We start from the raw sequence: 14,426 nt of genomic DNA on the forward strand, positions 1-14,426 counted from the left end.
TTTTAACTTCTGCAGATAAGAAGAAATGAGGGACTTCCTTGGTGGTCCAGTGGTTGGGAATCTGCCTGCCAATGCAGAGGACACAGGTTCTGTCCCTGGTCGGGTAGGATTCCACATGCAACTGGGCCCGTGTGTCACAAATACTGAAGCGCATGCACCCTAGAGCCTGTGCTCTACAACAAGAGAAACCACCCCAATGAGATGTGCGCACACCACAACTAGAGAGTAGTCCCAGCTTGCTGCAACTAGAGAAAGCCCAGGTGCAACAACAGAGACCCAGCACAGCCAAAAATAAAATAAATAAAACTTAAAAAAAAAAGAGTAAGAAATTAGTTTCATGAGGAAAACTGTAACTAAAAGCAAGAAAATAGCCCAAAGATAAAGTAGCTGACCTTGTACTCACTCACAGGATAAAACTGACCAGACTGTATAAATGGTTAAATGAAGAATAATGCAAGTTTTTTTCCGAATGGGTACTTTTATATATTCTCTAAGGACATGAAAAAGAAACTTGTTGGCTAATGAACAGTTCAGAATACAGGTAAAATATTTGAAACGACAAAACCTTCTGTTTCACAAAAAATTCAAAGTTTTAATCATATAACATAAAATACAATAAAAAACACATTGAAGGATTATGTTCAGCTACAAGTAACAGGAAGCACCCATAGCCTTCCTGACAGAAGGGAGGTGATTCTTCTCACATGGAAACAATGGGTCAAGGATAGCAGTGCAGAACGAACCAGAGAAGCAAACTGAAATGTAGGAGAGAAACAAAGATATAATCCAGATAAGAGTGGAATCAGAGGATATTCCCAACCACAAAACTCTGAAATACTTTCCTTGTGGACACAGGAAGCGTAACAGAAAAAAATTTAAACTCTGCTGGATCTTTGATGTGGAAGCTATGAAGACATTGGGGGAAACTATACATCTATAAAAATGGAAATCATTTTTATAGCAACCACCACTGGTTGCTGGTGTTGACGATACTCTTCACTACAAGTTCACGGAGTTTGGAAAATAAGCTGGAAGATGCTGTCCTTGAAGCTCCTGTGTAACTGTCTCCCAGGGTGGGGGCTCTAATATCTGAACAATGTCTTTTTTACATCTGCTTTTAAATCACACACAGGTGAGCTACTGGTGAATGCTAACAAGGAACCACAAAGAGGATGGATTCTAGAAAGTCTAGGTCCTAATATCACTCACAGGCAAGGTATCTCTAACAAGGAACCACAAAGAGGATGGATTCTAGAAAGTCTAGGTCCTAATATCACTCACAGGGCAAGGTATCTCTAACTTGACATCTTTAGGATTAAAACAAGTTTCATAGTCTATTCAGGCTTCCCAGGTGGTGCAGTGATAAAAAGTCCACCTGCCAATGCAGGAGATGCAACAGACGTGGGTTCAGTCTCTAGTTCAGAAAGATCCCCTGGAATAGGAAATAGCAACCCATTCCAGTCTTCTTGCCTGGAAAAATTCCATAGACAGAGGACCCTGGTGGGCTACAATCCAAAGGGTCAGAGAGTCAGATATGACTGAGCACCTACGCACACACGCAAGCAAGCAGTCTGTTCAATTATTAGTCAGAAATAAAACAAATAGGAAAAATCATAATTTACTTAGTAGTATACTCTTTGACATCACAGCCATACATAATATTAATTTCAAGTGATTAATAGAATGGAAGCGGAAAAAGGCTCCTATACTCATCACCACCAACTGGAACGGGTTGCCACGCCCTCCTCCAGGGGATCACCCCAACCTAGGGTTCGAACCCAGGTCTCCTGCATTGCAGGCAGATTCTTTACTGTCTGAGCCACCAGAGAAGCCCAAGAATACTGGAGTGGATAGCCTATCCTTTCTCCAGGGGATCTTCCTGACCCAGGAATTGAACAGGGGTCTCCTGCATTGCAGGCAGATTCTTTACAAGTTGAGCTACCAGGGAAGCCCATAAAAAAGGGTACAATATATATAATAGGTTATATATCTAGGAACTGCTGCACTGATACTGAGCCGGACCCTCTGGGACTCCTGGGGACAAGACCCTTCTGTGTCCATCTCTTTGATCACAGGAAACAGCCTTCACTCAGCTTCCATGAGCTTCCCTGAGTTCCAGTGGGCTTAGGGAAGCAACTGTTGATCAGGGAAGGGAGGGGGTGCAAGACCGGGGATAAAGAGTCAAGAGCAGCCTTGGGGCAAGGTCCTGATTCCCCATCAATGAACACACACAATATGTTTGAGCTATTTTGCAGAAACTGAAACTCCCTCAGGTGGGAGAAGTTAATGATTAAGGAGGGTATGCTGCCCACAGACAGGGAGACCCCAGACCAGTTGGACCTCAGGTTGATGATGCTGACTCCAACTTGCCTCATCACCCACCCATCAGAAGAATGTCCATGAAGTGAACCTCTTTGAACAATTACTATAAAACTTTCTCACTCTCTTCCCCAAGTGGGAACACATGGTTTTGAGGGCATTAGCCCGCTGTGGCCGCCTTTGCCTAGCAAAGAAACAAAGTTATCCTTTTCTATTACACCCAAAGAGGAAAAAAAAAATCACTGAGTAAAGGAAACATTACTATCTTTAAACCTTATGTACTATGGTTGAAAGATAACTTACAGAAATAACTGACATTAATATTCCTTTCTGAAATGAGTAGAAATCCACCATTTAAGGTTAAACTTGAAGAAAGATCTTTAGTAAACACAACGCATTTACAAATTTTTAGAACAATTCCTTTGGGACTTCCCCAGCAGTCCAATGGTTAAGACAACGTGCCTCCACTGCAGGGGCATGCTTCCATCACTGGTTGGGGAACTAAGATCCTACATGTCCCAAGTTGAGGTCAAAAGAAAATACTAATAAATAAAAATAAAATAACTCTTTCATGCTGAAGGTTACTTTCCACCAACTTATCTCATGTTATTTACATTTACACATCTTCTCCATGGGAGTTTTTCCATATAATGATATCAGCCAATTGAAGTATTTCTGAGGCTGTTTACAAATAAGGTTTTACCTAGTAAATCCTTTTATGGTTCCAGAAACTACTAAGGTTGGAAAAGCCTTTTACACATTCTTCACATTTTATATGATTTCTGTCCAGTGTGTAGTCTCGTGGGTCTTTGAATGACTGAGACACAAATGGAAGATTTCTGACATTTCCATGAAATTGATAGCTTTCTGTCCAGTGTGAATTCTTTCATGCATGTCAACATAAGTGGAACAGAGGGTTTCCCTTTCATTTCCCATTCCCATACATTCAAAGTGTCCCCCCTGTCAACTATGGGTCCTTCGATGTATTTTTAAAAATGATGGATACCGGTACCATTTACCACACTGGTCACACTGATATGGTTTCTCTCCAGTGTGACTCCTTTCATGTACTTTAAAAGAACTGGGGTGAATGAATACTCTCTCACATTCTTTACATTTATAAGGTCCATCCCCAGTGTGTGTTATCATGTGTTTCTGAAGGGTTACATTCAGTAAGAAGGCTTTCCCACATTCCTTACACTTATATGGTTTTTCTCCAGTGTGGATTCTTTCATGATTTCGAAGCGACCAGGCAGTATTCAATACTTTAGAGCATGTTTTACATACAAACGGTGTCTCTCCTGTGTGATGTCTTTTGTGTGCCTGGAAGGACCTCAAACGTTTGAAAGCTTTACCACACTGCTTACATTCATAAGGTTTCTCTCCCCTGTGAATCCTTTCATGTATTTCAATTGTTTCAGGACTTTCAAAGGTTTTTCCACATTCTGTACATTTATAGGGTTTATGTCCTTTATGAGTGCTTTCATGCATTCGTAGGTGACTGGGATAAATGAATGCTTTCTCACATTTCTGACACTTGTAAGGTAAATCTCCGGTGTGTGTTCCCATGTGTTTTCGAAAAGTTGTGTGCCACGCAAAGGCTTTGCCACATTCCTTACATTCATAGGGTTTCTCCCCTGTGTGACTCCTTTCATGGGTTTTCAGAGCACTAGGAAAAATGAATGCTATTCCACATTCTTTACATTTATATACCTTCTCACGGTACTTTCGGTGATCTCCTGATCTGTTTTCAATGTGACATTTCATGTGTCTGGTAAGGGATGAATGATACATGAAGACTTTCCCACATGCTCTGCATTCCCATGGTTTTACATCACGAGTTCTCTTCACATTGGGAGTTGGAATAAGGTTGAAGCTTTCTTCAGAGGAATTAATGTCTTTCTTTTCAGAGTGTCTCTCTGCCTTGGGATTTCTGTAAATCATGAGAATACTATTAATGATTTTTTTCTTAATTACATTATATTTATTGTTTTTATTATGATTTATAGGAATAGTGAGGTTTTATATCTTGTGTGACTTGGTAGAAGTCAAATAAACTGAATGCTGTTAACAGGACTTTCCCTTTTCTATTAAAAAGTGATATTCAAATATAGGCTTTATGAATACTGACTGTACACAACTATATTTCAAACACAGAACATTTATATCACATTTAAGAAAATTTGGGGGAGACATTTTCTAAAAACAACTAAATTTGAAGATGGAACTATTTGTTTGCTTCCTTTAAAGTTTTCATAAGATTCTCACATGAGACATGCTTTGTACTGTATATATGGCTCACCTTAATTTTCTCTCCTGGTTTTTGTCCTGATCTTCAGTGTCATGATCTTCCTGTTTTGCTTCTGAAATGCATACCCAGAAAAAAGATCCCAAAGTATTAGACATTAGAGAATGTTATGTCCATAATGAACTCTGACATTGCCCAGTTTCTTTTTTTTTCTTTTCACCTCCCTGTACATCTTGTGGGATCTTAGTTCCCTGACCAGGGATTGAACCAGGGCCACGGCAGTGAAAGTGCTGCTACTTAACCTCTGGATTGCGGGAATTCCTCTTTTTCCCCCTACTTTCATTACCAGTGTCCTCCCTCTCCACATTCCACATCTCTGAACAGTATAGCCAGATAAGAAACACTTGCTCTCTAATTGATAAAGGGAAGAAATTTCTTTATTCTTACCTACTGAGACTACATTCCTGAAGTTTTCCCGCATCACATCTCTGTAGAGTTTCCTCTGTGAGGAATCCAGTAAAACCCACTCATCCAGGGTGAAGTTTACAGCCACATCCTCAAAGGCCAATGAGTCCTAAAACATCCAAAATATGTACACAGTGAGATGCATGAGACTGACAGCACTAGATATCCACACTCCATTTACAGGCGGGTGATGTACTATTTTGTTGTTTATAAAGAGTTATTCTATGACTTGATCATGAAAAACTTACTCTCCACATTTCCTCAATAATTTGACAGGATCATGAAGAAATGAAACCATTTACACATCATTTCTGTGGTCACAGTGTCACTCATATCACGATCATGGCAGAACCAGAGAATGTAGGGAAACATTAGAAATGTTATACAGATGAAATAAATACCATTTTAGGAACCATTTAGTTCTTGTGAAAAAATTCTTTAATATTCTTCCTTATGGTCTACAATTTATAGTACCCCATGGGGTAGAGAATACAGACTGCATGAGGTTTCAATGAATAAAAATGCAGCAAAAAACTGGACGGTGTTTTCTAGTCCTATCACCTAACATCAAAGCCCAGGTGGCCTGCAGAACTCAAACTTTTAACAAAGGCCAGCTGGCCATACTGTGCCAAGGTCCTTCAAGTATTTAGAAGAAATCACATGCAGTTGCCTGGATATAAACATTCTTCTGCAGAAGCACTGCCTTTAAGTTGTGTAATAATTATCACAGAGTCTGTTTTTCCTTTTTTTTTATTAAAAAAACTTAATGCAGGTAGGAAGCAATTTCAAATTTAGACCTCAGTTATGGAGAAGAAGCAATAATACATTAGGGACATTCCTGGTTCCTAAATTATATATTTTTTAAAAAAGTGATATTCCAATACAGGGTTTATGAAACTGGTGGTTTAGTATTTAGGAATCTGCCTGCCAATGCAGGAGCGCTAGTCATTCAGTCATGTCTGACTCTTTGCGACCCCTTGGACTGTAGCCTGCCACATTCCTCTGTCCACGGAATTTTCCAAGCAAGAATACTGGAGTGGGTTGCCACTTCCGTCTCCAGGGTTCCTTCCCAACCCAGGGATTGAACCCACATCTCCTGCATTGCAGGCAGACTCTTTAGTGTCTGAGCCACCAGGGAAGCCCCTAAGACAGGAGACAAAAGTTCAATCCCTGGTCAGAGATCTCACATGCCCCAGGGCAACTAAGCCCGTGGGCCACAACTACTGAGCCTGTGTTCTAGAGACCCGTGCTTTCCTCAACAAGAGAACTAACCACCACAACAAGAAGCTGCAGAGAAAACCTGCACGCAGAACAAAAATCCAGTAAGTTAAAAAAAAAATCGGGACCACAAAATTCCTATACTCAGGTGCCTCAGGGCGGCTTCCAGCCAAATTTTAGAATATACAGGGCAATTATGTGCTGGAAAATCTCTTTCTCATCACACTCTTTATTTATTTATTTTTAATTAATTAATTTATTTTAGTTGGAGGCTGATTACTTTACTTTGCTGGAGTAGCCATGAAAAATACCCCACGTCCAACCCAAGTAAGACGGTAGGTGTTGTGAGAGGGCATCAGAGGGCAGAGACACTGAAACTAAAATTACAGAAAACTAGCTAATCTGATCACACGGACCACAGCCTTGTCTATCTCAATGAAACTAAGCCATGCCGTGTGGGGTCACCCAAGACGGATGGGTCATGGTGGAGAGGTCTGACAGAATGTGGTCCACTGGAGAAGGGCATGGCAAACCACTTCAGTATTCTTGCCTTGAGAACCCCATGAACAGTATGAAAAGGCAAAAAGATAGGACACTGAAAGATGAACTCCCCAGGTCAGTAAGTGCCCAATATGCTACTGGAGATCAGTGGAGAAATAACTCCAGAAAGAATGATGGGATGGAGCCAAAGCAAAAATGATACCCAGCTGTGGATGTGACTGGTGATAGATGCAAAGTTCAATGCTGTAAAGAGCAATATTGCATAGGAACCTGGAATGTTAGGTCCATGAATCAAGGCAAATTGGAAGTGGTCAAACAGGAGATGGCAAGAGTGAACATCGACATTCTAGGAATCAGCGAACTAAGATGGACTGGAATGGGTGAATTTAACTCAGATGGCCATTATACCTACTACTGTGGGCAAGAATCCCTTAGAAGAAATGGAGTAGCCATCATGGTCAACAAAAGGGTCCGAAAGGCAGTACTTGGATGCAATCTCAAAAACGATAGAATGATCTCTGTTTGTTTCCAAGGGAAACCATTCAATATCACAGTAATCCAGGCTTCCCCGGTCCTTCACCATCTCCTCCTCAGTTGTCCCCTTCTCCTCCCGCCTTCAATCTTTGGCAGGTGGATTCTTTACCACTGAGCCACCAGGGAAGAAATCAAGCTATGAAAACACACCAGGAAAGCTCAAAAGTATACTGCTAACTGAAAGGAGTCAATTTGACAAAGCTATAAACTGTATGATTCCAAGTATATGAGCGTCTTCAAGTACTTCCCCTTGAAGGCTCCAAGGGGGGCCTTAGCCTGAAAACACTGACCTCAGGCTCTGCTCTCCATTTAAAGGGCTCTCTACCACCACTGAAATTTTAAATATACAAACCCTGTCTGACTAATTCAGGAAAATCACTCAAATCCAATGTTTATGTGGAAATGAGAGAAGAAAATTACAAGTCACTTTTACTACTCCACCCAGAAAACCCCAAATATCTATTCCTTTCAGAAAATATATATCAATATTTCCAGGGCAAGTTTATTTTCTACATAATTAATCACGCTTGAATACTTTTAGTCTGCAAGTCTAAATCCTATAATGCCATTTGAAATCAACCAATAGTACAGTTCAAAATAAATCACCATACTCGTTCAGGGAATAAAAAATAGTCAAACAAAATTCTTCACAAATGGAATGTAATACTAGAATTTATTCCCCCCTGAAATTAACCTCTCTTAGCTCTTACCAGGTTCTATTAATTAAATACATTTTACACTATTGAAAAAAACAGAAACTTAAGGAGTGAATCTTTTGAACGGGGTTATGACCAACCTAGATAGCATATTAAAAAGCAGAGACATTACTTTGCCAACAAAGGTCCGTCTAGTCAAGGCTATTGTTTTCCCAGTAGTCATGTATGGATGTGAGAGTTGGACTGTGAAGAAAGCTGACCGTGGAAGAATTGATGTTTTTGAAATGTGGTGTTGGAGAAGACTCTTGAGAGTCCCTTGGACTGCAAGGAGATCCAGTCTATCCTAAAGGAGATCAATCCTGGTTGTTCATTGGAAGGACTGATGTTGAAGCTGAAACTCCAATACTTTGGCCATCTCATGCGAAGAGCTGACTCACTGGAAAAGACCCTGATGCTGGGAAGGATTGGGGGCAGGAGAAGGGGACGACAGAGGATAAGATGGCTGGATGGCATCACCAACTCGATGGACATGAGTTTGGGTAAACTCCGGGAGTTGGTGATAGGGAGGCCTGGTGTGCTGGGATTCATGGGGTCGCAAAGAGTTGGACACGACTGAGAGACTGAACTGAACTGAACTGAACATAGTGACTGGCAGGGTAGATCCAGAAAAGTTTTCAAAAAATCCTCTAGGTGGGCTCCCCGGTGGCTCAGTTGTAAAGACAGGAGACATGGGTTCCATTCCTATTCTGGGACGATCCCACATGCGGGGGAGCTACTAAGACAATGCTCTAGAGACCGGAGCCAACTATTGAGCTCACCGGCCCCGAGACGCGGAGCAGGGGTGACCACTGCAATGAGAAGCTCGAGCAATCCAGCCAAGAAAGGCCCCCGCTTTCCGCGACTGGAGAAGGGCCCGCGCAGAGGCAAAGGCCCAGCACAGCCAAAAATGAATAAATAAATTAAAAAAAAAATCCTCCAGGAAAGAACTTCTAGGATATCTGTTCTCAGTTTAAAAACAAAAACAAAAACAAACAAACAAACAAAAAAATCGGGAACGGAAAGGATTTCATACAACCTACTTCCCAGGATTTCATACCACCTACTTCCCAGTGGTTATTTTCGCGGCTTGCCGCTCAGGTAAAATAGCCACAGACCGCCCCCCACCCCGCCCCGCCTCTAGCGAATATGCCATCCACGACTCTGCGCCAAGACCGCGCAAACAGGATGAACAGTTAGAACATTGCTTGTGTTTAAATGCACCGCAGAGACAAACAGCTGATAAGTAATTTGAATCGGATAGGCGAAATCGACTTTGAGAATGAAGGGAGCGATCTGCAAATTTAATGATTCATTGCCAGTCCTACAAAGCTGCTCTAGAGGGTTAAGGTTTTCAATTTTAAGAGTCCACTTCCCAAATACTCGGAAAACTGAGGAAACCCGGCGCTCCCCCTCTCCTTCCTGCAGAAAAGATGGTCTGGGACCCCTCATACAACAGCTAATCCCACGACAGAACCCTGGAGAACAAGTCCCGATTGTCCCCTGAAGACCGTGCACGTGGCCAGCGCATAATCTAGGGGAGAAGAGGGGCTGCAGGCGCAGAGCCAGCGGGCAGAGGCTCCGGGGCGGAAGTTCCTTCCGGAAGTGACAAGATTGGACGCCAGGGGACCCGGCTGCCGGCCAACAACCCCACTGAGAACCTGAGGGGACTGAGATCCGAGCGGAGCCTCAGACAACGCGTATCTGCACACTCTGGGGGTGAACACGAGGGGGCAGGTCAAAATGGCGGGTTTCCGCCGATTCCCACTAGTCCCACCGCGGCGTCCGATGCCCTGGTCAGCACACTCACCATTTCCAGGTCACCTGGGACTGTCTGAGTCCCTCCCAAAGACAACCACCAGAGCGACAGAAGATGCAGGAGAATGACCAGGCCAGTGAACCAGACAGAACACAAAACCTGCGCAATGCGAAAAAGAAAGGAAGTCCACGTAGCGGGACATCGCCCCGCCCATCTGCCTCAGCGTCCTCCTGGTTGGACAGATCCCAAAGCCCCGCCCCTTGTGCCTAAGTGACAACTTGTGGGAGGTGAGGGGGGACCAGCCCCTTGCCTGTCACTTTTGCTGCCTTGATGTTGTTGTGCTTAGTCACTTAGTTGTGTCCAACTCTTTGCGACCCCATGATAGAAGACTTTTTCCTGGCTAAGATTGCTTTTAGTGTCTTCTGCAGCTTCTCCTGCACTGGGATTCCTGATTCAGTTTGAGGAAGGAACAAGTACAGATAAGAGGATGGCCCAGGCCAGACCTGCCAGAAACAAGGTTTTTGAGTCCACCAGGGGTCAAGGGCTTGGTGTAAGGCTGTGTGGCCAGGCATGGAATGTGGTTCTTTTTAAGAAAAGCAGACACTTAAATGTGAACTCCCCTCTGCAGTAAAGGGGCCTGGTGCATTTTCATCTTTGGTCCTTGACTGCTCTGAGCCTTCTACCCAGCCCTGCACCACCCCCACTCATTAGGTACTTAAGCTGAAGAATCCTAGAGCAGTTGGCTCTCTGTTAGGAGGTCTGAATCACTCAACCTTTGCTGGTGCCAATGTTGCAGGAGAAGCCAATTCTGACTCCATGTTAAAACTGTTTCTTTGACTTGCTTTTCATTGCTTTTGTTATTATAGTCATACATATGACAAGCCCTTGACCCCTGGTGGACTCAAAAACCTTGTTCCTGGCAGGTCTGCCCTGAGCCATCCTCTTATCTGTACTTGCTCTTTCTTCAAACTAATACATAAGCTTCCCTGATGGCTCAGTTGGTACAGTCTGCCTGCAATGTCAGAGACCCAGGTTCCATCCTTGGGTGGGGAAGATCCCCTGGAGAAGGAAATGGCAACTTACTCCGGTATTCTTGCCTGGAGAATTCCATGGACAAAGGAGCCTGGTTGGCTGCAGTCCATGGGGTCACAAACAGTCCGACACTGAGTGACTAACGCTTTCACTTTCAATGACCTGCCTCAGAAGAAGACCCTGCCAAAAGGCATTTGTTCAGATCACAGGGAGATAATCTGACTCTGTCCCCTGTGAAAAGAAGAGATTGACACATCTCTTCCAAAGGCTAGCCATTCCCTGAGATGTTTTGCAAGACTGATGGCCCTTTTTGCTTTACTTCCTCATTGCCTCTCCCTCTCTATTCTGGCCTTTTGTTGTTTTTTTAAATTTTAATTGGAGGATAATTGCTTTACAATATTGTGCTGGTTTCTGCCATACATCAACATGAATCAGCCACAGGTATACATATGTGCCCTCCCTCTTGAACCTTTCTCCTATCTCTCACCCCTATCTCACCCCTCTAGGTAACACTGAGCACAACACAGAACACTCAACACAGGGATTGAGCTCCCTGTATCACACAGCAGATTCCCACTGGCTATCTATTTTACATATTGTTGTTGTTCAGTTGGAGAAGGCAATGGTGACCCACTCCAGTACTCTTGCCTGGAAAATCCCATGGACGGAGGAGCCTGGTAGGCTGTAGTCCATGGGGTCTCGAAGAGTCGGACGCGACTGAGCGACTTCACTTTCACTTTTCACTTTCACGCATTGGAGAAGGACATGGCAACCCACTCCAGTGTTCTTGCCTGGAGGATCCCAGGGACGGAGGAGCCTGGTAGGCTGCCGTCTATGGGGTCGCACAGAGTCGGACACGACTGAAGCGACTTAGCAGCAGCAGCAGCAGCAGTTGTTCAGTTACTATGTCGTGTCTGTCTCTTTGCGAACCCACGGGCTGCAGCACGGCCAGGCTTCCTGGTGCTTCACTATCTCCCGGAGCTTGCTCAAACTCATGTTCATTGAGTCAGTGATGCCATCCAATCATCTCATCCTTTGTCACCCCCTTCTCCTCTTGCCCTCATCTTTCCCAGCATCAGGGTCTTTTCCAGTGAGTCCGCTCTTTGCATCAGGTGGCCAAAGTATTGGAGTTTCAGCTTCAGCATCAGTCCTTCCAATGAATATTCAGGGTTGATTTCCTTTAGGATTGACTGGTTTGATCTCTTTGCTGTCCATGAGACTCTCAAGAGTCTTCTTCAGCGGGCCGGGTTGTGGGCTGTCTGGGGGTGAGGAGCCTGTGGGCTGGCGGCCGGCCTGGGAGCATCCCGGCGGTGGCAGCGGCGGTGCCCCGGTAGCCGGAGCGCCTGAGCTTTCCTCGCCGGCCGGGGCCTGCCCTTGACCCGCCTCTCCCCTTGCCCCTTCCTTCCCCCGCCCTGTCCCTCTCTCCGCCCCCCAGCAACGGAGGGCGGGGCAGCCGTGTTCCCCTCCCGCCTCCTGGGTCTGTCCCTCTCCCCGGGACCTGCCGGTGAAGTTTCGCGGAGGACGCGCTTGTGACTGGGGAGGAGGCGGCGGCGGCGGCGGGGGCGGCGGGAGGAGGCGCTGGAGGGGGAGAGGGGCACCCACTTCCTCCTGCTCACCGGCTCCCTGGCCTGGAACCGTCCCGGCGTCCTCGCACCCGCCCCCGGCGGGGCCACCCTCCCTCTCCTCTCCCCAGCACCCCCGCCCCCCTCCGCGGGCGCCCGCCCTCGCCCGGCGCCGCGGGTCCGCTCAGCCCTCCCGGCCCCCTCTCCAGCCGGCACCCCCCACCTCCCCCCCGGAGCCAGGCTGGTTTCGGAAACGCCCTTACAGCAGCAGGCAGAGCGGCAGGCTGGAGCTAGGAGAAAGCGGTCAGCAGTATTCTCACATGGTTTAAAAACCCCCCAGAGCAAAGGAAGAGCTGCACTCCGAAGTCCAGATAGCCCCCAAACTCCAAAATCTCCCTCAGAAAAAACACGGTATGATACATCCCTTGGTCTGCTCACCAAGAAGTTCATTCAACTACTGAGCCAATCAGCTGATGGGGTCTCAGATTTGAACAAAGCAGCAGAGGTGCTGAAGGTGCAAAAGAGAAGAATTTATGACATCACCAACGTCCTGAAAGGCATCCACCTCATTAAGAAGTCTAAAAACAACATTCAGTGGATGGGCTGCAGTCTATTTGAGGACAGGGGTATTCTGGTTCAGTGTCAAATCCTGTCAAAAGTGACCGAGCTCAGTCAGAAAGAGAAGAAATTTGATGAACTGATCCAAAGCTGCACCCTGGACCTCAAACTGTTAACCGAGAATTCAGAGAATCAAAGGTTAGCTTATGTTACATATCAAGATATTTGAAAAATTAGTGGCCTTAAAGACCAAACTGTTAATAGTTGTGAAAGCCCCTCCGGAAACATAACTTGAAGTGCCTGACCCAACAGAGAGCCTACAAATACATTTGACAAGTATCCAAGGACCCATTGAGGTTTATTTGTGTCCAGAAGAGACTGAAACACACAGTCCAATGAAAGCAAACAACCAGGACCACAAAGGGAATATCCCTAAGCCCACTTCCAAAGACTTGGCTTCAACCAACTCAGGGCATAGTGATTGCTTGATTTCTATGACAAACCTTTCTCTTCTGGCCTCCCCGGCCAACCTTTTACAGCAGACTGAGGACCAAATTTCTTCCAACCTAGAAGGACCATTTGAGAACTTACTGCCTCCTTTCTCCAAGAAGACTATCTCCTAAGCCTCGGGGAGGAAGAAGGCATCAACGATCTCTTTGATGCTTAAGATTTGTAAAGTTTCTGCTGGTGGAAGACTTTTTGTGTAGTTGATTATCCTTTGTGTGAACTCCCTTTATAAACCAATACTTTTTTATTATGAAACCAGAACATGTGTCATGCAGTGTTGTCCCTTCCTCCTTTCTTCCTCCAAGATAGTATCTTGAAGTAAACTACAGACTTCAGAACAAAGCTGACATTTTAATGAATTAAACAAACAAACAAACTATCAACGCAGTTACAGGCTCCCTTTGGAAAGCCCTGCCTTGCCCCAGGCTCCAAAATCTCCTGGATGAGTCAGCAAGTGAGAAAATGTGCAATCAGGTGTCTCTCACAGGTCCTCGGCCTCCCTCCTTCCCTGCCTCCTGGATTGGCTTGCTGTGTCTGAGGGATGATGGGCTGTAGAATGGGGTCTGGCCACCTGGCCCATTCAAAAACAGCAATATACCTTTAATAGCATTTCAAGCCGTGCCTTCTCCGCAGAATGCATGTCTTTGGGGTCTGCTGATTTGGGATGGAAACTGCAGGAACTGTAAACTTGAAGTCATGCAAAAGTATGAAATGGATTTCTTCAGCTCTTCTCAGGAATATTTAAATTACTCTCATACTCAGTTTAAGCCATGGACTGCGTGTACCACTCCCAGGCCAAGAGATCTTCCACATCCTTTTGGATGAAGAAACTGTTCTCGAATATTCATCGCAGATACAGAGTTCTGCCCCTCTAAGCTGTTCTGGAGTTTCCTGTCTCCATAAACTCCTCCCACTCTCTTGCCCCTGTCGGGGAAGTTTGTTATTTCCTTGGTTCTGTCTTGTCACAAAAAAATTTGAAGCAACAGACGGACCAGTTTTACAGCTCCATGTTACAACTCAGCTTTATTTAG

General features: G+C 45.0%; 1 protein-coding gene and 1 pseudogene across 1 annotated transcript; one reads left to right on the forward strand and one right to left on the reverse strand.

Moving 5' to 3' along the window:
* Positions 1-566: 566 nt before the first annotated feature.
* Positions 567-9,901, reverse strand: LOC145508755 (uncharacterized). Its single transcript, XM_081496056.1, has 4 exons — positions 9,788-9,901; positions 5,015-5,141; positions 4,622-4,682; positions 567-4,252 (listed from the first exon to the last, which is right to left on the reverse strand). Exons 1-4 carry the CDS (start codon positions 9,788-9,790, stop codon positions 3,283-3,285), a joined length of 1,161 nt encoding a protein of 386 aa, XP_081352182.1. The 5' UTR covers positions 9,791-9,901; the 3' UTR covers positions 567-3,282.
* Positions 9,902-11,673: 1,772 nt separating this feature from the next.
* LOC145510841 (transcription factor E2F3 pseudogene) lies at positions 11,674-13,599 on the forward strand (annotated as a pseudogene).
* The last annotated feature ends 827 nt before the right edge of the window (positions 13,600-14,426 follow it).

The sequence above is a fragment of the Giraffa tippelskirchi genome, chromosome 6 (assembly GCF_054371585.1).
Source record: "Giraffa tippelskirchi isolate mGirTip1 chromosome 6, T2T-mGirTip1v1.2.pri, whole genome shotgun sequence".
Taxonomy (NCBI): Eukaryota; Metazoa; Chordata; class Mammalia; order Artiodactyla; family Giraffidae; genus Giraffa; species Giraffa tippelskirchi.

Bases quoted from the DNA above. Each gene is read 5' to 3' on its own strand.
- LOC145508755 (XM_081496056.1), bottom strand. The intron at 4,683-5,014 runs GTAAGAATAAAG...TATGCATTTCAG, and splicing joins CAGGAATGTAGTCTCAGTAG to AAGCAAAACAGGAAGATCAT. The intron at 4,253-4,621 runs GTGAGCCATATA...CATGATTTACAG, and splicing joins AACCAGGAGAGAAAATTAAG to AAATCCCAAGGCAGAGAGAC.